Source organism: Ictidomys tridecemlineatus, chromosome 4 (genome assembly GCF_052094955.1).
Source record: "Ictidomys tridecemlineatus isolate mIctTri1 chromosome 4, mIctTri1.hap1, whole genome shotgun sequence".
Taxonomy (NCBI): domain Eukaryota; kingdom Metazoa; phylum Chordata; class Mammalia; order Rodentia; family Sciuridae; genus Ictidomys; species Ictidomys tridecemlineatus.
The window spans coordinates 94,205,123-94,228,339 of record NC_135480.1 but is presented as its reverse complement, the minus strand read 5'-3'; the positions used below and the strand labels follow the sequence as shown (position 1 = coordinate 94,228,339).

The following is a 23,217-nucleotide window of genomic DNA, read 5'->3' as shown; positions in this document are numbered from 1 at the left end:
GTGGTATATTTGATTATTGAAATTGAGAAGGGTTTGTTTGATATACATAGATGCTCCATTGTTGGGGCATAAATATTTACAATTGTTTGTTACATCTTATTGATGTATCATTCCTTGAAGCAGTGTGAAATGTCCTTCTTTGGCATGAAGTCCACTTTATCAGAAAAGTTAATCTGACATGAGCTAGAAACCCCTGTTTTTTATGCTATCCATGGAGTGATATGTTTTTTCCCATCCTTTCACCTTTAGTCTATGGATATCTTTAACGATGAGGTGAGTCTCTGGAGACAGTATATTGTTGGGTCTTGTTTTTTATTCCAATCTTCCAGTCTATGTCTTTTAATTGATGAATATAGGCCGTTAATGTTCAATGTTATTATTGAGAAATGATTTGTATTCCCATTCATTTTTGTTTGTTTCTGGTTATTAATTTGAATTTCTCTTTTGGTTGACTATTCCTATAGTGTAGTTCCTTTCTTTGCTGGTTTTCACTTTTTTTTTTGTTTTCATTTCATCTTCATGGAATATTTTGTTGAGAATGTTCTATAGCTCAGACTTTCTAGTCAGGCTTTCTTTTAACTTTTATTTATCAGTGAAGGTTTTTATTTCATCTTCAAAACTGGAGTTAATTTTGTTGGTTGTAGAATTTTTGGTTGGCATTCGTTTTCTTTCAGAGTTTGGTATATATTATTCTAGGACCATCTAGCTTTGAGGGTCTGGGTTGAGAAATCAGCTCAGATCTGAATTGGTTTCCCCTGTGTACAATCTGATATTTTTCTCCCATCACCTTTAAAATTCTGTCCTTATTCTGTATGTTGGGCATTTTCTTTATAATGTGCCTTGGTGTGGGCCTGTTGTAACTTTGTACATTTATGGTTCTGTAAACATCTTGTACTTAATTTTTCATTTCATTCTTTAGATTGGGGAAATTATCTGATATTTTATTTTGAAGATCATGCATTCCTTTGGTTTGTATCTCTGCACCTTCATCTATCTCCATAAACCTTAAATTTGGTCTTTTCATGTTATCCCATAATTCTTGGAAGTTCTGTTCATGGTTTCTTAACATCTTCTCTCTGTGATCTTCATTGCCTGAGGTTCTGTCTTCCAAGTGTTCTTGTCTATTGGTGATGCTTTCCATTGAATTTTTAGTTTTTTATTGATTCCTTCATTTCTAAGATTTCTGCTTAATTTCCTTTCAGAATCTTTATCTCTTTAATGAAGTGATCTTTCATCTCCTGAATTTTATCTCTGATTTCACTCCTTACATTGTCCTTTTTGTCTCAGATCAACTTAACTATGTATATTCTAAATTCCTTCTCTTGCATTTCTTCTACTGTGGTATCAGTGGATTCTATTATTGGACCATCTTGTTTGTTCAGAATTATTTTTTTCCTTGGTTTTTCATGTTGTTTGTGTGTCTTCCCATCTAACAGTGTGGATCTGAGGAAGTACGGTTTCTTCCCTAGAAACTTATTGTGTCCCTGAAGGTTTCCAGTACCTTTCCCTTAAGGGGGAGACAAATAATAACAGCACCCAATGCAAACAATATGCAGACTTAAACCAGATAGCTCCTATTAAGATGTCTACAGTTTTGTGAAAATTATATTTCTGTTATAAATATATTATTGTCTACAATATAAATAGTAAATTTACAAAAAGGGTTTACAATTTCAAACAGTGGACAAAGAACAGAAGTGTTGTAGGATATAATGTTTGTGAGGAAAGAGGAGAGAAGTTAGAAGTAAAAAATTATAGGAGGAGTGAAAGAGGAATTAATAGAGATTGACTGTTAGCAAGAGAAAAGAGAGAAAGAATTTAGGGAAATAGATAAGTGAGAGGAAAACATATATGTACAATAAAAATTTTAAAGAGGAGGAGGAAAAAACCAAAAATGAAGGAATGCACAATAAAACTGTAATATGCTATTCAGAGATCCCAGCCCTCTAACTGATGCATGAAAAGTACTTGGTTTCAAAAGTGGTAGAAATGTGAGAGAAAAGAAAGTATCTCAATGAAAAAATGAACAATTGTTTCCATTGGAGTTAAAGAGTTGCCCAGCTTTCCTTCTCAGCAGTTAGGTGGAATTGTTTGGAGTTTGATGCTAGCTCCATGCTCAGAATGATTGGGGTTATTAGGGTAAGAGGGTTAGTCCTGGAGGTGGTGCTCCCGGAGGCGGAGCTCCCGGAGGCGGAGTATAGGTATGCTCTGGTCTCCTCTCTTCGCTGGTTGCCAGTTGGTCTGGAGATTTTAAGGCAACGCATCTCCAAGGCCTAGCATTAGAAGAGTGCACCCCAGGAATCTCCTTTGTGTTTCACTCATGGGGTATAGGAGCCTATTCTTCGCCAATTACCCTACCTGTGGACCCACCCCTTAATTCCTTGTCTCTTATTTAGTCTCTGAGCTCCATGTCTCCTGCCCACTACACTTTCGAATTCCCAGTCAGGCACTTCTTCTCAAGCCAATCCTGCAAGCAGCTGGATTGAAGGGGGAAGGGGGAGCCCAGGTGGGTTTTCAAGACCAGTATTCCCCTTTGTAAAACCTCACTTCACCTTGATTTTCTCCTGGTCACTCTTTCACACAGTGTGAGTTTGCCGGCCAGACTTGGGTCTGCCAGTAATTGGCTCCCCCAGCTGCTGGTCTACAGCTGTAAATGGTCCTTTCTGCAGTCCTCCAAGAAAGATGGTGGCTTCCCTTTCTTACATGGATACTATACAGCACACTCATTTTTTCAAGCAGTGTCTCTGATCTCTAAGCTCCCTGACACACCTCAGACTTCCCGAGAATGGGAGTTCCTTTAATTCCTTTATTGCTTTACTGTGTTAACGCAGGGACTGTTCTAGTTTATGCCTCCAGTTACTGTTGCAGCTGTGGGGCTGAGGATCTTTCTCCCTTATTTTATTATACAATTTCTTCTGAGTCCCCATCTGTTTCAAGTGTCCAGTACTAAATTATAGTAAAGTCTCCCCTAATTCTTGATCATTCACCCACCTTGTTGAAAAGCTGCCTACTTTTCTTGGTTCACTCCATAGAGTCACTAGGGAAGTGACACCTCTATTCCACTATCTTGTACCCTCCCCACTGACAGTAAAATTTGAACTTCAGTATAAAGGATACTGATGAAATTCTAAAACTCTTTATCTGTGAGATTTAATTGATATAGCATGATGAGGATATTATATAGATGCTAATGTAACAAATCAGAAAACCAAATTCCACAACATTTTTATTAATGAAATTTAAAATATAATTCAGTAAAATATAATACAGGCCTACTAATGAGAAGAATTGGGGGGTGATAATAAAACTGATGGTAAATCTGTAATGAACTTTTTATATTTCATCTTTAAAAACTCCTTTTTACATAATAAATACTGCCAAGTACTGATATCATTCTATACACATAATTTTAATTGTGTATATTTCTCTTGAATGACATTTGTAGAATTTTGTTAGATTCTCTTCTTATTAATTTGCCTTTTAGTATATCATTTCATTGCATATTAATTGCTCCCAACTGAAGATTAGGTGGAAATTCCTCAATTGAATGGCTAAATGGATTTTGAGATATTGAAATTTCCTTTGCTCTTGAATCAAGATTAGTAAAACACTACTAAAATTAGTTTAAGCTTAGAAAATTTATCTGCTGGAAATCAAGAGCTTGCTTCATGTTTTAACTTTTGTATATGGAGAAACTTTACATTGTTTGTGTTTTAAAAGTAACCTTATGCAGTAAAAGTTTTTATGTGTAAGCACAGATTTGCCTTTATAATTTTAAGTTAGGTTCATTAAAAAATATTCACAGAGCTATTCAGTGTTTAATACTAGTTGAGGGTAGTTTTCTCATTCATAAAAAGTTCATTCATAGCCGAGTTGAGAATATCACCATAAAACTACCACTGTTGAGCTAGTCAATGGTTGTGTGATAAGCTAACGATTAGCTTGATTTGTGTTTTCACAAAAATTCATGGAACAATGATTAAGTCCATAAGAGTAAGTGAAGTTCACTATTGACACTACTGATGCAGTAATACATGATAGTTTCAGATATTTTCCATGCAGTTCCATTGATCAGTACAACGCAGAATAACCTTGGGTATTATTTCTTTAAATTTTCACAAACTTATGTAATGTTCAAATTACACCTTTTTTTCCACACATTTTCACCACCCTCTGATATATCTTAGATTCTACTTGAAGTGGTACTGAATTATTGTCTTCTCAATTTCTTTGAAAAAATTTTCTCCTATAGTTATCCTGTGTAGACTTGTCTATGACTAATTCTTTAGTTACTTCAAACTTAGCATTTAGTTTATTGTTGATATTAATCTCATATCTTCAGTGGTTTAATCAATTCTCATCAAAACACTACTAATCTTAAATTTAGTTTCTCTGGATACATTTCATCATCTACTACAAGCATGCTATAAAATCAGCTCACTATTGGTAAATGATTTTCCTTGAATTGGGTAGCAGATGAGCCACTTTAAAACTTATTTTGTTGTAGTCTCATTTTCATTTTTTATTTTTGTGAAGAAATTCTGCAAAAATAAAATTTTTGAGATTTCCATATTAAATATTCTAATTCTTCTGATCATTTGCTTTCTTATGAGTTAGAAATACTATGACTCGTTCTTAGTCTGGTAACATTAGGATATATTGATGTGAGTTTAATCTGGTAAAGTTGATAAAATATATTATTTTACTATAGGTATTATACCATTACATAGTAAGCTCAATGCTTTGCCATTTAACTCAATTACAAAGTCATCCACACTTCACTCTACATAAGAAGTACACTTTCTCCTGTTTCAATGTGATAATTAGTGAAAAATACAAGATATTATAGTATTATGGTTCATTTGTCTCTTGAAACAATATTGAGATAAAATGGACTCATTGCAATTTGTAGTGCCATAAGGAAGCAGGGCAAAGCAATGAAAACACCGCATATCATCCCTTGTCTCAGTTACTCAACTCTACCTAGAATGTGAAGTAAGAGCAGCCATAGACAGTACATGAACTATTGAGTGGGGTGTGGTATTCCAGTAAAACTGTTGGGGACAATTTTCAATTTAATTTTATATAAGACTAGTTTTACCCCTTTTGAATTGTTTTTCAACTTTTTGAAAAAGCAAAACCATACTTGAATCACAGGCTACACAAAAAAGATAAAAGGCCAGATTTTCCCAGGGAACATTGTTTGCTTCCTTGTGATTTAGAGGATTAAAATGAACATTTAGTCAAAAACATTCCAGCTGAAATATTCTACCAGACTTTGTAATAGAAACAAGAGCTTCCCATAATATAATCATCTCTTTTAATTTGTCTTCATTCCTGTTTGTCTTTGGGACTATTTTAATTAGAAGTAGAAAAGCTATGAGGTATCTAGAAAGACTATAAAGAATCAAGAAATTCTACAAATGAAATTGGCCCCGGGATGATGATACTCTTCATAATGTTATCAAGTTATTTCTACACAGAACTGAACAGTTTATAGAATATTTTTTGTGCTTCAAAACAACCATTTAAGGTAACCTTATTACTCATTTACTCTGATCAGACAGACTGTGCCCAGCATTATAAAGCTGAAACCTCACATAGGTCTAGTCACAAGAGCAGAGATTCAAGGACAGGAAACCTAACGACTCGATTATGAGAGTCTGTTAACACTAACTCACTTCATAAAACAGGCTACTTTATTTACATAGTTATTGTTTATCTTGCTGTCAGCATTCCCACTGCTACTATTACTGCTCTTGATATTTGTTTTTATTTAAAGCCAACATGCTACTATAGTAATTGAGATTATTTGTAGTACTCCCACAGCTTCATTGTGATATAGAAAATATGACTATATGATTATCAAAATTTAATGTATTTTAAATTCCCTTCTCTGTTACTACCTTCCCCATCCTCTGTGACCCACTCATCATCCCTAACATAAAACAAAATGAAAAAGGAAACCTCTTAGGAGGAAATGAGTTTAACAACAATAAATTCTTCATTTCCTCTCCCTTCCCTTTTCACATATATAGCAGCCTAGTGATCTGACTTCTACTAGGGAAAATGAACTGATACTTACTTCTTTTTTAGCACATACTATAGAATTTGGCCTTATTTACCAAGTGTAGCTTTGTTATATTCTCTGTCCATCACACTCTGCCTGTGGCCAATATATTTGAAATCCATACAACTCAAATTCTTAAGTTGCTTAGTCCAAGGAATTGGATAGTTTTCATGGTCTCCAATGTGGAAAATTGTATCTTGTTTCTATGGCTAGTAAAGGCATAAAAAAGATAATTTCTGTTAGTGTTAGCTGAGAACAATAATTATACTTTTACATTTCCTGAATAAAATAAGCCCCAGTTAGACAGATAAAGCTCCATATATTCATTCTGAGAGATGCCTTCTCTAATTAGCTTAAGAAAAATTTCCCTGTTAAGTGAACATAGAAATTTGAAAAAAAAAGGTTGGTAATGACTACTTCCTATGGAGAAGATCTCCTACTACTAGATAGTCTTACACTGAAAACTGAATAGCAGTTGGTCTCTCAGAAGGCTACCCTTGAGACTTAGATTAGTGTCACTCAACTTTGGGGTGGTTGATCCTCAGTGAGACAGCTCTAGAGTAAATGGGGATGTAAACATTCAAATATTTGATCTCAAAACCCAACTCAGACATCATTTCTTAGGGTATCTTTGTTTCTTCAGACATGTAGCTGCCCCTTCTGTATGTCTCCAGAGCACTTCATATTGTAACATAAAAAATTTACATTATGGGTTGGGGATATAGCTCAGTTGGTAGAGTGTTTGCTTCGCATGCACAAGACCCTTGGTTTTAATCCCCAGCACCACACAAAAAAATTACATTATGATTGTTTATGTGTCTACATGTATCTTTAAGACTGTTAGCTTCTTAGGCATGGGAACTTATCTCAGGGCTTACTTAGTCTAGTGTATAGGACTGAGCAAAAGTCAAAGATTGAATGGCATAGGTACATCTAATATGGAAAAACTGTAGGGGAGTGAAATAGTTCCAGAGGTTAAGTAGGATCTGAGTAGGGTCTGAAGTAGCTCTTGAGGTTCCATCCTGAACAGATTCCCAGTTTCAATCCCCAAACCACCCCCCCCAGGCTGACTTTCCACATCTGCTTGAGACTCAGGACTAAACTGAAATTGAAATGGACTTTTATGGTAGATAGTACAATATAGAACACATATTTTTCTTCTACCTTTTTGATCTATTATTTCGGTTTGTTCTCCCATGTGAATTTCCTACTCTGGGCAGCATGGGGGTGGGGGGTGATATTCTTAATTTAGAGAGTCATATGGCCAGACTAGAATTCTAATTAAAACCTTTTGGTGTTGTGACCTATAAGGTTTTATGAATTGTAATACAAATATTCAGTTTTCTAATTTAAGCATGAAAAAACACTAAGCCAAATCTTGCCAGAGTTATTTAGGAAAGTCATATTTATATGAATTTAGCTTGCTTTACATTTATATCACCCTTTTTATGGCAATAGCATGTTTTTTCATCAGCCTTCAACATTTAGAAGGTAAGCACTATGCTCTGTAAGCTCTGCAAGAAAGTAAACTTTAATGAAATTTTCTTCTCATTACCAGAGGGAACCTGAACTTTCATATTGAATGTTGTACACACATAACAAAAGGCAAGGCTGCAGCTGAAAGTCTTTAGAATAAAATAAAGGACTCAATTTCTACTTTATCCTCTGTCTACATTCATGAGATATCTGAGTATGTAATTTATTGATAGAGCATTTTTTAAAAGTGCATTAGGGACTAGAGTTGTGGCTCAGTGGTACAGCACTTGCCTGGCATGTGTGAGACCCTGGATTTGATCCCCAGCACTGCATATAAATAAATAAATAAAATAAAAGATCCATTTACAACTAAATTTTTTTAAAGTGCATGAAAGCTAAAAGCCTAATATGATAGTTTTAGAAATAGTAAAACCAGGTTAAATATGCACATACCAGACTTGAGTACAGGTACTAAATGTATATATAACATATATATTAAACATTTGCACAGATTGTTAGTCATACAGAAACTCCCTGACCTTAGAAAGGTTTTCGTGTGTGTGTGTGTTTATGTGGATATTGGGAATGTCAGAATAGGAAGAAAATGCTTTAGTTGGGGAGAAGAATTATATTGTTTCATGTCTGCATACCTCTTAAAGGCTTCTAAATCAATGGAGAGTGAGTGCTGAGAGGAGATTGGTATTATGACAGCTTTACTCAAGATCACTTTGGCCCATGCCCTATGCAAAATAGTGTTTTTCACACATTATCTTACATAACCCTCTCAATAAGACTTTTGAGAGATAAGTCAGATCCTTTTCCTTTTAAAGTTGAAGAAAGAGGTTAAATGACTTGCGCAAATGAGTGACTGAACCAGGAGTCAGACCAGGCTACTGACTTTCGAGCTTTTGCACACCTGAGTGTACAGAGATGACATACTTACTAAATAAGAGTAAGGTGAATCATGGTCATCATAAGTCCATTTGATAAGGTGTTGCTTGTTAGCTTATCCTCACAAAACTTGGCCTTTTTCATATTTGGCTATTTTGAAACAAATGAAGTACTGCGTCACTTTATAGCAAATAATATAAAAGAGTTATTGAAATTAGTATTTGACACTGCTGACTCTGTTCTTGGATCATCTTCTTCAGTTGCATTATCAGGGAATTTTGGAGAGTTAAGCATCAGTGCTAGGTATGTCTGTCACATAAACAATGCCACACAGCCAGAGTTTGATGACCAATCCCATTCAGTCTCACTTGCATCATACCATGAGTGGCATTGTGGCTGTTAACCTTAATTGCAAGCTGTTTAGAATCTGCCCCACAAATGCCTACTTCAGGTAGCAGCCAGAATGTGGACAGAATTTATTCACAGTACTTGGGCTCCCACTATCAGGTTTTCTTCTTTCTGGCACTCTCTTACCGCCTATCCTCATGCTAAAAGCCATAAAAAGAAACTCAGTGCTGTATGTACTTTTAGAAAGGAACTTTAAAGGTCTCTTTTTATTTTCATATTATATGAAAACCCATTAGCTTTCATATTAAAGTTAAACACAAATGACACCAAAAATTTTTTGGCACTATGGTGTCATGAAGTCATAATTCACTGTCCATCTTTCTTCCTTCTGCTTATTTTGCTAATGATATCTTTTTCCACATAAAGTTCTTCTCAATTTTAATGTAGAGCATGGTGCCAGATGTTCCATCTGTTGAAATCTTGATCTTTCAAAATCCAAGTGGAATGCAAATGCCTCCAGAATTACTCCTCTCCCTCCTACTGGGTAGATGTGATTTGCTTTCATCTGAATGCCTTTGATATTTTGTTTCCCCCTTTTAACATTTTATTTATTAATATACTGTTTTTCTCCTCACCACCACCAGCCTTGTTTCTTATTAGATTATAAATTCACTGCGGCCAGGACAAGATTCACTCATGTTTGTACCTGTGCATAAAGTTAGGAACTGAAAAAATAGGTGAGAGTTTTTACATTTGCAAAGAAAGGAAAAATTTTAGGACATCAGCTTTCTATCTCTGTTTTCAGATGTAGAGTGGTGAGACATCCATGATAAAGCTTTGTTTTTTTCTGGAAAACAACTTAATAGAAATAATTCCTTCTCCCAGCTCTTTCCCCCTTTTCCTTCGCTCTTCCTCCTTACTTTTTCTCACTATTTAATTCTAATGCAATCCTCAGCTTTTTTTGTATGACTACTCATTTTTTTAAATATTTATTTTTTTAGTTGTAGTTGGACACAGTATCTTTATTTTGTTTATTTTTATGTGGTGCTAAGGATCGAACTCAGGGCCTCGAACATGCTACATGAGCGCCCTACTGTTGAGCCAGCCCCTACTCATTGTTTTTAATATTTTTTATTAATTGTTGATGGATATTTATTTATTTATTTATATGCAGTGCTGAGAATTGAACCTAGTGCACCTCACAAATGTGCTCTACCACTGAGCCACAATCCCAGCCCCTAATCTTTAAACTGGAAAAAATGTGAGCTGGGGTATAGCATAGTAATACTGTACTTGCCTACCATGTGTGAGGTCCTTAATTCAATTCCTAGTACCACAAAAATAAATAAAATGGGAAAATGTATTGGTATGAATTACTTTTTGCTTTAAGTTTTACAGTTGAAATTTTCACCTTTGAAAATTTAGTGCCAAAACTCAAGCCAACAGTCTGGTAACATCCCAAAAACAGGTAGAAAAAGAACCCAAACACTTAATTCTTCCTTAATTGGTAAAATACTATAGTGAAATTTTATAGACTGTATTGTCAGTAATAAAGAACAGCTATAAGCATTTTCTCTCTTTGAGCCATTGTAACAGTATAAAATAGAAATTCTAGAAATAAGGTTAAGTGAATTAAACAAGTTTTCTTAATAATTTCACTTCTTAGATTCTGGTCAGAAGACATTTAAAAGGAGAAGATCTATCATACACTGGGCCTTTTGGCGGGGTTCTAGCACTCATCTGGACAACTTGCCCACGTCACCAACATCTCCTATGTCAGGACAGCTCTTTGGAGTGTCTCTCCCAGATGTTTGTGAGAATGACAACCTGCCAAAACCTGTCTTGGTGAGTGTTGTTTGGGCAGGTAAGCTAATGGGAAAGTTTGGAAAGGGAGAACCCTAGGAGGTAAATCTCTCCTCAAATTGGAAAATTATAGATAACCCTGCCTTTTGCTAAGAATCTTCATTTTTACTGAAAAAAATATGATTGAGCAATTGTAGAATCATAAGGAAGAGATGATCTAGTTGACTGGCCTAAGAAATAGCAATATTAAACCTGTTCAGATAAATTAGAATTTGCTCTGTAGACAAAGAATCTACATTATCCCCCACAAATCCTTTCTTAAACTCCAGAGTGTTCTGAAAAGCCTTATTTTTAACATTTTAATAAAAGAAACTTCACAATCTTTCCTTTGTTGAAGTTTTAAAAACTGGTTTACTTATATTTCAAGTGTTTGGACATCAAGATGTATCCCCTGGCATTTAGTTATCTTTTCTGTATAGAAAGAGTCTAACGAAAAGCACTAAGTTTGCATCTTCTCCAGTTGGTGTATTAAGTAATCACTGATAAATAACATTTATTGAATATCCAGTGTTCTCCTAACATTGTAGTAAATGTGTGGCATTTTATACTATATTGTGCACTCTAAGTACCAGACACTAGGACAAGTCACTTTATTGTTTATCCTTCACAACAAATTAAGGGAGGAATAGTTATTATCATCATCATTCTTACTTTACAAATTAAAAAGCAAAGAAACTTTAGAATCTTACCCAAGATTACACAGTAAATCAGTGGCATAGCTTTCAAATCTCATAGATTGCTTGTGTCCAAAACTCCCTTTACTTCCTACACTAAAAATACAGGGTACAGAGATAGAAGCAAAATTAGAGAACACTAAAAACTACTCAGCAATTTTTCAAGAATACATCGTTATTAACTGTAGTTGCCATGTTATACAATAAATCAATTGAACTCATTCTTCCTGTCTAAAATTTTGTATGCTTGGGTCAATATCTCCCCAACCATGTTCCCAGCCCTACCATGTTCCCAGCCCCTAGTAATCACTGCTTTATGCTCTAAAAAGTTGGTGATTCTGAATCCTTCTGAAAGCTATCCATCTGGCTCTAATTCTTCAGGGTTTTCAAACTGACCTCTGTATGTATGAAGTGCCATTTAGGGTTTTTTCCCTTTGTTTTCCCATAGGACATGCTTTTCTTTCTTAATCAAAAAGGCCCCCTCACAAAAGGCATCTTCAGACAGTCAGCCAATATGAAGTCCTGCAGAGAGCTAAAAGAGAAACTGAATTCTGGAATTGAAGTGCACCTAGACTGTGAATCTATTTTTGTGATAGCGTCTGTCTTAAAGGTAAGAAAAGTTCACCCTTTATGCACCCCATCACATAGGCACAAGACACATGGTTTGTTTCATTATGAACATTATTCCTGTTTGCAAAGAGACATAATAGGTGTGGGATGTAAGTGTTAAAAAAATTACAACATTTAAAGCTACCACCAATATGACATATCAGATATGCTTTAATTATTTCCCTCCTACAATAATCTCATCTTCACTTCTGCCACAAAATGAAAATTTAATTAAAATTTAAAATAGTCAAAATATACACAGTATGTTTACCATGTTTTCTTATCTCACTGCTTTCCTAATGAAGACAATGTTTTAAAAAGTAAACTTTAATTAAGCTGTTGAAGATAATTACGGAAGTTTACCATAATAAACAAATATTTGCCTTACAACTAAAACAAAGTTAGTAAGGCCACTGAAAATTCTATTTCCATAATCATGCCCACAAATATTCCTTCCATTCATTCCCTAATTATTTCTACTTTATAAGTGGAGTAGGAATGACTGCAACATCTGGACCTTCTTTTCTCTTTACCACATTGATTTTTACTCTTCATCCATGTTTACTTAAGTCACACCTATAGAGAGTTCTAATATTTTCTTCCCTACACTCCTGGAAATGCCCTATATTTTGGGGAAACCTCAGGACAAAAAAATCAACTTTAAGCAGAGCTTTTGACCCAGCAATGGTTGCCAAACACATGTCTCAGACTCCCATCTCTCAAGGGGTTGGGATATATTTAGGCCAGGGGTAGTAATGGTCCCACCTTGCAAGCCCAGGACCTACAAAATTAAAAAAAAAAAAGGAAAACTCATATACTCCAGCTGAGTGGCCAGCTGCTTATATAACTAACTTCATATTAAAAAATCAGGCATTTCTTGATAAATGGGCCAAGTCTACCCTTAAACAAACCCTGCTGTCAATTTATGCAATGAAATATCATTTGAGAGGTATTTGAACTAGAGTAATCTAATCTGTTTTGCACAGAGTTTTAATTACTGTCCAAACCTGGAATACAATAAAGATATGCATGGCATGTTGTGTGTGTGTGTGCATGTGTGTGTGTGTGTGTGTGTGTGTGTATCATGAATTTTTTTCATTTAATTGGATTTTCACCCATCTCTTAATTTAGAAAGGTAAAGCCTAAGTTAGAAAATTTTTCTTGCCATGTTCTTTGCATCACCACAATTCTTAAAAGTTCCTTGCTGAATTATTAAGTCTATTGCAAAGCATGTTCTAGAAGAGCTAAGTTGTGTTTCAAATTACAGGAATATTAACTTTCCAAAAACATGCAAAACACAAAAACAGTGACACTAATGGTTAAAGAGTCACGTTAAATGGGTTCTGAGTAACTCCTTTTGTTATGTAATTGTTTTACTCCCATCTAATTCAAAATAGTTTTTAGGAAAGAAGATAACTATCAATTTAAAATTTGTTTTGCAAAAGTTTTCTTGTTTTTAAGACTATTTTGAAGTGGTACTTAGGTTTTCCTTTAATTTTTTCAATTCAGTTGGTTTTGTTCAAATATAAGCTTAACTCTTCAAACTAAAATTGGACAAAAATTTTTTGAGGCACTATAACTTTGATCTCTCAGATCTTTGATGAAAAGTTCATATTTAATCTATAGAATCTCAGATGAATTAGAAAGTTTTCATTACCTAGGTCCTGGTTTTGAAAGGGAGAATTTCAATTCAGTGCTTTAAGTTACTAGCTGTAATTCAGAACGAGCTCTCACATTCCTGTCAGCTGTAATGGTAGTTTTATTTCGTAACTTGTTATTCCAGCTGTGGGAGAGTTCATTGAGATGTTACGAGTTATTATCTTTCAAGTGTAGGTTTAAGATTTAATGATGTTTTTCTTCAAGACAGATCATAAGAGTGTTTTCCACCAAGATTTAAAAAGAGCTATTGTCACTACCCCATTTTTAAGAAACAGATTTTTCCTCTCCCAATCTGAATTTTAAAATGGGTACAGCAACTAAAATTAGTTTGGAATTATGAAAACTCAGTAGATTTACCCAAAAAGAGGTAACTTTTGTGATGACATAGCTGAATCACATTTTTACTGGTAGATATAATAAAACAGCTAGACAGAGGAAGACTTTGAATTACTCCCTTTTCTTATTAGCCACTCTATTTTTTTAAGTTATGGTAGTAGAGTAACATGACCACAAAGAAGTTCTTAAAGTTATCTGAGCATCTCAATTATAGTTGATTGACTTCCTTGTCCCTCATTAATATTTAACCATATGACACAGTAAAGAGTTCACTAATGGTCTCTTCTCTGGCTGGGACCGAACTTGATGATGATGTGCACAAAGTAGGTTGAGGATCTGTCCTAGTCCTGGAAGAGCTTCTAGCAAAGGAGGAGATGCCCACATAATTAGCTGACTATAGCAATAAGCTGCCACAATTCCTGTATTAGTAGTAATATTTGAGCTGTAAGTAACAGGTTGTACATTGCTGCCTTCTGTAAGGCACATGGTTAAAATTATTGATTTATTTTCCTAGCAAGTTAAAATTACCCAATTTCAGATTTTCATATGTCTCAATATTGAAAACAGGAATTTTCAAGAGGATCATCAACCATGGGTATAGTACTCAGATACTAAATGGAGTTCTCTCTGCCTACAGTTTACCAAGGTGGAGATCAGACTGAAACCTTGGTCTTATTAATGCCATTCCAAAAATCAACACAGAATTAGCCACAACCAACTCTTTAGGACCAGGACCACATTTAGTTTACTTTAAACTTTTTGTAAATAAAGGTCAAACAGCAATGCCCATTATATCCTGCTTGTGTCATAGTCTGTCTTACTACACCTAGCCCTGCCAAGATGACAGCAGAATAGTTTCCAGGAAAATAATATACTAGGAGTACTGTTCCCAAGTTCCTAGAACCCAGAAATCACCTAGAATTCTGTCTCACCTGAAATACGTGAGATACCTTCTGTGAGGTAATACAGGAAGAAAAGTTGTAGAACATTATTACCACCACTGGTATTGTTTTAAGATAACAGACTTTTATTTATTTCTCTATTCTAAGCACATCAAACATTGTCTCATATATATAAATAATTACATATAGAGTGACTGAATGTTACCAACTTATGAACCTCACAGATATCTTGGTGCCTTTCCTTGAAATAGCTATTTTAAAAAAAGAAAAATAGAAAAAAGGATTTAGGATAGTTTACTGCCAGATCCTGTCACATTGTACTAATTTGCTAAAATGTATATAAACTAGGAAGTTTCAATACAAATAGGATTACGGTAGGAAAAATAAAAGGCAATCTAACTTTAATTATCCCAGTGGTTTCTTGTTAAGAAAAAAAAAAATCAAAGCACGTGATCTGTGAGTACAAGTTAGTAGAGAGTTGGCACAGAGTTCTGTGTACTTAAAAGAATAAGAAGACTTAACTTTTCTAATTTATCCAACACATATTTTCAATGAGAATGATTTAAAATATTTGTTTTTTTGTTTGTTTGTTTAAGGATTTTCTACGAAATATTCCAGGAAGTATTTTTTCATCAGATCTCTATGATCACTGGGTCTGTGTAATGGATCAAGGAAACGATGAAGAGAAAATAAATACAATTCAAAGGTAGTTTTTATAATTTGGTCATTCTCAAAAATAGAAATACTTATTTTTAAGCTTGTTTATTAAAATGACAATTTTTAAAGTCTTATCCATGGGGACCAGTTTTAAAATAGGTTTCCAGTAGAATTCTCTACTGCATTTCTACCCACATGTCCTACATTATACGAAAACAGGAAAGAAGTGTCCACTAACAAAAGCAATATGCCAGTACTGTGAAAATTCTTGAATCCTAATATTTATTTGTATATTTAGTTTTATCTAGAACAACTTTCAATTACACACTGCTATTGATTAAGATCTTTTAACAGTATAATGTTGTATAGTTATTGAAGATACCAGAAACAAAAGCCATAACAAAATGCTGCATCCATTTTCATTATAGTTTGGTGTGAACCAATAATATATAGTAAGCTTCAAATTTTATACTTTTTCCAAAACATTATGTTCTACAAATTGATAAATGATGTTTATTTTTTTAAAAAAAGACAAAATCATAACACTAATGCAAATATAAAATAAACCTATGAAAGATTTTATTTAAATTATTAATGAAGAAATCAGTAAGATGTTACAGCCAGTTCAAAGGAGATTTCAAAGTACCAAAACTTAATAACAGTTGGATCAGAAATACTGAAATGAATTTACAGAGACATACAAATCTGGCTTTTTCTACCAGGGCAGTGATGAAGATAAGTCAATCTTTTTCTCCACCAGACAGGATTTTATTCTATAAACAAGTACTAGGTAACTGTTATCAGTTATCTTCAATTTAAAGAGTTGTAAAATAGCTCAAAGGCCCTTATAAAATCAGGTAACCCAAAATCATATGCTAGATGTTTGATTTACCCCCTATCTTCTGATCTATCTCAGAGTCTTTCATAACATCCCTATCACCTTGCTCTTTGTCAGACCTCTGTGCTGAAGAAAGGCCTTTGTTATTTGTACAGTAGTAATTAGACTATCTTCTTCAAGTTTTCAGGTTCTTATAGAAAAAAAGAGTCATGAATAACAGCATGTATATCATACATATGCACACTCACACTGGTAGTAAAAATAATTTTCAGTGAATGATCACTTAAAAGTCCTTAAAATGGGAACAATAGAAAATATACCAATATAAGATTGGCTTATATGTGAGAGTAATACCAATAACAGATGTAGAAGAAAAGTGAGCTTGGAAGCAACTAGAACAGGGCCCGGGCTCTCAGAACAGACCTAGAAGTCCTAATGGATTAATTTGGGGTTCTTACCAACAGAAAGCATTCCTGTGTTGCTACTTGAAAATAATGAAGCACATTATCAAAAAGCTTTTTGTGAGAATATTTTGAAATGTTGCAATATTTACCCAAGTTAAAACACATTGTACTAGTTTCAGAGGAAATATTTCAGGCAGCATTTTTCTGAGACATTTTTCTACAGTTTTTCATTAAATTATAAAGATAATATATAAACAAAAAAATCCATTGCTTATTTTCTCCCTTTTTCTTTACTTTCTTTGCATAGTAACACATGACTAAAACTCTGGAAAACCCCTTTTGATTTTCATGGTTTCCCATAAAAAATGAGGGTTGCCTTGTCTTTATTATAGGATTTTTAATAAAACATCTTGCTTAAAAAGTATATTTCTTTTCTGTCTTTAGGCTACTAGACCAGCTTCCAAGAGCCAATGTTGTTCTCCTAAAGTATCTGTTTGGGGTATTACGCAACATTGAGCAACATTCCTCATCCAATCAGATGACTGCATTTAATTTAGCAGTATGTGTAGCTCCAAGCATTCTTTGGCCTCCTACTTCCTCCAGCGCAGAACTAGAAAGTGAATTTACAAAAAAGGTAATTAAAATTTTCATTTTTATGCCTTAAGGGACTGGGGACTATGTCCCCATTTTGAAAATGTAATTCATGGTACTCTGAAAGACAATTTTTAAAATAGATTATGTATATAGTTACACTTAAATTTGAGTTATAAGTTTCAGTTACTGACTTTGGAGTGTTCTTTCCTATTCTGATATTCTATAGGAAGTTGATGTAAGCAGAAAAGTTATAGCGGTTATTTCTCTTTTCCCTTTAAGGAAGCTAACCAGTAGAACTAACTGAAACCACAGGATGATAAGAAAGCAGTTGTTTAAAAAATAAATAAGGACTTTGGAGTAAGACAAGCCAGAGTTCAATTTTCAGACCCACCTCTTACCAAATATACAATATCCTCATCTAAAATAAGGAGGTGGTGATGACACAATAGTTGCTAGAAATCATACCCCTGTAATGCCTAGTTATTAATAAGGGGTTTGGAAATACCAGTTCCCTTTGCTCCCAGTATTTCTCCTGCCCCTTGGCCTTAGCTTTTAGGATAAGGAAATACAGAAAGGTTCTAATACGTCTCAGGGGAGGCACAAAGCTCAGTAGTAACTCTTTCCTCTTCCCCAAAGTGCCTCCAGTTAGGGAGTATAATACAAGACAGTACATGGATATAGACTAGATAGGAAAACCATAAGTTTTCTCTCAAGTTCTCTCCTTCATGAACTCTCCTCCTAAACTTATAACAAACCTGCTCTTTATACAAGAAATACTTTTATAAATCTTTATCTCTTGATATTTTATGAAGTTTAATAGCAATATATATTTCTCTACTCCCAAATGCCCTATAGAGAATACTTGAAATTACCCTCATTTTGAAGAAGAAGCTACTGGTATTAAAGGTTATCATTAAACCAAGACCAAAACTAATAATTTTAACTAGTGCACTAAAATTAGTTTCTGTGTCCATACTACTCTTGAAAGTATTATAGATTTTTAGGAGAAACTTTTAAAATATACAAGTAGTATGCTTTTATATACTTTTAAAAAAAAGGAATTTCTCAGAATTTTTGCATTTTCTTATTTTAAAAAAATCAGGATTTGTATATGAACATTTATAAACATATGACATGAAAAGTGGCACTTTAATTTTGTCCTTTTTTGTTTAGGTTTCCCTGCTTATACAATTTCTGATTGAAAATTGCTGTAGGATATTTGGAGAAGAAATCACTTCCCTCCTGGGAGAAGTTTCAGTGAGATGTGACACTAGAGAGAATGTCCCAGGTATTGTGAGGAAGTGGATTGGTTTATGTAAGAACTAGACAGATGTCTGTGAAGATGCTAGGACAGTGGTTGTCCTGATGCTCTGAGAATGAAGGGAGCCTCTGACCTAGATTAGTAAGGCCCTGAGCTCTCTTTCCTTCTTTAGAAGGCTTGCTAGAAGGTCAGGGTATGTTAACAGTATGATGGGGTTAAGAAGTTCAGGAAGTGAGTTGTGTGCTGTGCCATGATGGTTGAAGCCTTTATTTTAAATAAAACTTTGAGGAAACCTAACACATTCTTATACATACACATATACCTGTGTGTGTGTGTGTGTGTGTGTGTGTGTGTGTATTTTATATATATGTATAAACTTCAGTGATTGAAACTGGAATAGAAGGCCCAGAGCCAGACCCCGAGTTTTTTCTTCCTTCTAGTAGACCCTGAGATGCTATTCTTTGTTCTATGAAACTATTTGAAAACAACTAGATCATTGGGGGAATCTTAATTCAAAGGTATATTATCTCTAAAGTATGAATTCTTATATATCTTTGGCCAGTTATTCTGTGCCTCCACACATCAGTATCTTCATCTATAAAATGTAGATAACAATATCTAAATGTGGATAATAATGTCTGTGGTTGTTGTAAAGATTAAATAAGGTAATGAACTTAACTTTAAGGAACTTTGAAAAAGAGAAATTGGTAGGGTTAATTAATGATGTCCTCAAGACTAGAGTTAATTATGTATAATCACCAGCAATCTATGTTAGAAGATAGTCTTATTCAAATCTAAGTATACCTGCCATTAATTCCTTCCTATTTTTCAACATTTTTGGTCTTAGTTTGTTGAAATTCCATTTCATTAGTAACTGAGATAAAAACCTGTTTGGTATACTAGATTTATTTCTTCTGCACTAGCAGTTAGGAAGACTGCAAAACATCCTTTTTCCTTCTTGAGAGTAGGAATTTGAACACTACATGTAAAGAACATTAATCTAGCATAGTTTGATGGCAGCATGGGCTATATTTTGGTAAGTAAATTTGTTGATTATAGTTTGCTTTTTTTGACAGATATCTCTTGCTTCCAACTGAATGACTCCTCCTATGACAGCTTGGAAAATGAATTAAATGAGGATGTTGATGCTCCATGCAGTGATTTGGTACAGAAACTTGGTCAGGGTAGCAGAAGTATGGATTCTGTCTTAACCCTAAGTGACTATGACCTTGATCAGCCTGAGGTGGAAGGTCTTTTAACCTTGAGTGATTTTGACTTAGACCATTCTAAAGATGAAGACATTCAAATGAAGCAGCCTCTTGAAACAAAGCTGGTGAACATTTCAGGAATGTATAGAAAGTCTGCACTGGGGGAGCATGCCAGGGCCCCATCTGGCACTTGTTTACCCAGCTACCTGTCCACAACTACAACAGATGCTCCAAAAATCCTCCGGCGACACCGGCGCTGTTCAGAACCAAGCATTGACTACCTAGACTCAAAGCTTTCCTATCTCAGGGAGTTTTACCAGAAAAAGCTACGCAAGTCCAGCTGTGATGTAATCCTCTCTCAAAAAGATGAGGACTGTCTGAAGCAGAATCAGTCTCTCCAGGAAGAGAGTAGGACATGTTCAGTAACAGGCACTGATGTCAATGAGAAGAATGCCACAAATCAGAACATTAAGAAGAAAAGCTTCTCTGGTAATGAAGGAAATCATGTGAAACTTTTCACTAAGTCTAAGCCCATGGCCATTTCTGTGGCATCTTATAGTCATATACCCTCCCGGGATCATTCCAGGAACCAAACCTTTGATCCAGATTCATCTGGATACTCCCCACCACACACAGCAGATGCCCTCAAGAGTTCAAGGACACATCGGCGCTGCTCAGAACCCAACATAGATGACCAGAACTGCAAACTGACCTATCTCCGAGGGATTTATTCAAAGAAACAACATAAAACCAGCTGTGAAGCCGGTCTCTTGCATGGAGAGGAGGATTATCTCAAACGGCATAAGTCTTTGCAAATGGAGGGGCAAAAGCTTATCAATCAGAGTTTAGTCATGGGGATTGAGGTGGGCAAGAGCAGTTCCACAAACCAAAGCACTGAGAAGGTTTTACCCCCTAGACTAAACCTTGGCCCCCGAGCCAGCTATTCCAGCTTATCTTCACCAGGCACTTCCCCATCTGGCTCTTCAGTAAGCTCCCAGGACAGTGCTTTTTCTCAGATTTCTGAACAGTCTGTGTTCACGCCCACTGAAACTTCCTCTCCAATAGATTGCACTTTTCAGGCTCAAAGAAAGCAAGAAGAGCTTTCTTCTGACTTTAGTAGTTCTAGCTTCATTTCTGGAATGCCTGGTCCCTCAACAGGGCAGGCCAGCAATCAACCAGCTTATTCAAAAAAGGACAGTACTGTAGAGTGGCATTCACAAATGCATTCTGTAACTCTTCATCCCAGCACATGGTTGAGAAATGGTGTGGCCAGTTTGAAAAACTGGTCTCTCAAAAAGAAAGTAAAGGCAGCCAGACCAGAGGAAAAGAAAATCTGTTCCCTAAAAGTACCCTTGGAGTTACCTCCTCATGCTTCTCATGCCAGCTCACTGCAAGAAAGACAGAAAGACATACCCTTCCAGGTAGCTGAAGGATTTGGAGCTATGCAGACAGCCCAGTGGTATAGTTCTTATCCCTGTCAGGATTCAGAGAAACACTGTGACTCTCCATTCAGCCTAGTGGAAAGCAAACTCAAGCTTTGTACAAAGTCCCAAGAGAGAGGAGAGAGGGGAGGGCACTCTTCTGCCGGTCCCCTGGCTTGGGGAAGGGCCTCAACAAGCTCTGTAACTGTGGAAGATGTGGACAGCCCAGATGCAGGGCCTGTAGTGGTGTGTGATGATGGGGACAGACATTTAACCAAAGACATTTAACCACAGTAAGAGTCTGATGTCTGCAAGAACAGAAACTTAGCTAATAATAACATAAAGACAGTAATTATTATGACCTCTTTTTATAAAATATCTGGGATAGGTAACATAAGGATAATCATTGCTAATACTTAGGACAACAAAACACTTCTTTCTATTAAGACAACTTGTCAAAAACTGTATACTAAAATTTTCAGCATCTAATGTTTTGGAGGTTTTTCCTTTTTAAAACGTGGGATTGATCCTGTCATGAGATTTTAAGAGATGCATGCACAGGGCTGGAAAAAGTGCCCTCTGTAGAAGCCTACCTGTGTCAACAAGTCTGAGATCAGTGTTTTGAGAAGACCAACATATCATAAATTGAAGAATCAGAAACGGAGAGAGAAGGGAATGGTATAAAGAAACCATCCACTTTCTGTGGAATGTTTTTAAATAAGTAGGCAAGAAAAAAGACCACTAATCAAAGCATTAAGAAGAAAAGCATGTATGGTAATGGAGGAAATCATGTAAAACCTTTCCCTAAATCAAAACCTGTTGGTTCTAAGAAACTTCTTATAGGTGAATAGTTAGAATAAAGGAAGATGCACATCTCTTTTTAGTGATATGCCTCCAAATTGGTTGGGGAGGCCTGATAATTTATTTCCAGATGAGGGAATGTAACCGTTATAACCTTTAAAGAAAGAGAAGAAAGGTCTATGGATATAATATGAAATAGAGGTCTATAAACCATGAGTCAAGAGACAAGAACATGGTGGGGGAAAGGGTTAATTAAAATGATTAGTGCAAACAGAGTCATGTCCCTTAGGGGTAGCACCTGTAGGTCCAAAGAGCTTATGACACTGGCCATCTCAGTCACGGATGCGTGAAGTAGATTTCACCTTATAACCAACCACTCCCATATTAATACTATATGTCCATATGCATCTTTTATGGTATAATTAATATATTAAGTCAGCAGGGACTCCCCTTACCCTTAGGCATACTACTGGCAGAATTGCAAGATGTGAATGAAGCTTTTAGAGTGTCTTTCTGGAATAACTTACTTCTGTACTTACCAAAAATAATAGTTGTAGCCTTTTTTCTTTCTTATTGACAAATAGAAAAATTACCCACCTAATTTGAAACATAGAGGAAAATAGTTGCTAAGGTTCTTTAATGACTATTCCCACTCTGCTCCCTTAGATACTTAATGTGAATAGTCTGTTAATATTGCTGTAAAGTATTATATGATTTGAAGCAGTTACATGTCATTTTATTATACTTCATCAATCTGTAATATATTAGACTGATGCTTTAAAATGCTTTGAGTTTGTATAATATATCTTGACAAATTTTATTACCACATGTTATGTAATAAATGTGTATTTTTGTACTTGCAGAAACTGCTGCTAACTTTTAAAGTTGTTTGATTTTCAAGGCACTGATAATGGATATGTATGAATTCCATGCTGTCTGTTAAATAAAATGCCATTCTACAGAGTTCACAGTCCCATCAGAGAAATATTGACATTGGGGAGTTGTTTTAGTCTATGAACTTTATCTCTGCCTCAAAGTGAAATTTCTTGGGATATAGTTAATGCTGATTTGGATCTTTGAGCGTTTAGAGTAGGGTTTTTTCTCTTTTATATTTTTAAAATCATTTACCAAATGAGTCATGTTTTAGATGCAGAATCTGCATTTTTATCAGGAGTTATTGCACCCCAGGAATGACATATCCTATC

At 35.1% G+C, this 23,217-nt stretch overlaps 1 protein-coding gene across 5 annotated transcripts in view; it reads left to right on the top strand.

Annotated features, from left to right (window-relative positions):
* The window catches only part of Arhgap20 (Rho GTPase activating protein 20), a 120,804-nt gene extending 97,828 nt beyond the window's left edge, over nucleotides 1–22,976 (top strand). For all 5 annotated transcript variants that reach the window (XM_078046968.1, XM_078046966.1, XM_078046967.1 and 2 more), the window contains 6 exons: nucleotides 10,452–10,630; nucleotides 11,771–11,932; nucleotides 15,425–15,534; nucleotides 17,172–17,361; nucleotides 18,495–18,609; nucleotides 19,659–22,976. In XM_078046968.1, the coding sequence (XP_077903094.1) occupies nucleotides 10,452–10,630; nucleotides 11,771–11,932; nucleotides 15,425–15,534; nucleotides 17,172–17,361; nucleotides 18,495–18,609; nucleotides 19,659–21,499 (2,597 nt within the window). In that variant the 3' untranslated portion in view covers nucleotides 21,500–22,976. The remainder of the gene's footprint in view (nucleotides 1–10,451; nucleotides 10,631–11,770; nucleotides 11,933–15,424; nucleotides 15,535–17,171; nucleotides 17,362–18,494; nucleotides 18,610–19,658) is intronic.
* Nucleotides 22,977–23,217: the final 241 nt, after the last annotated feature.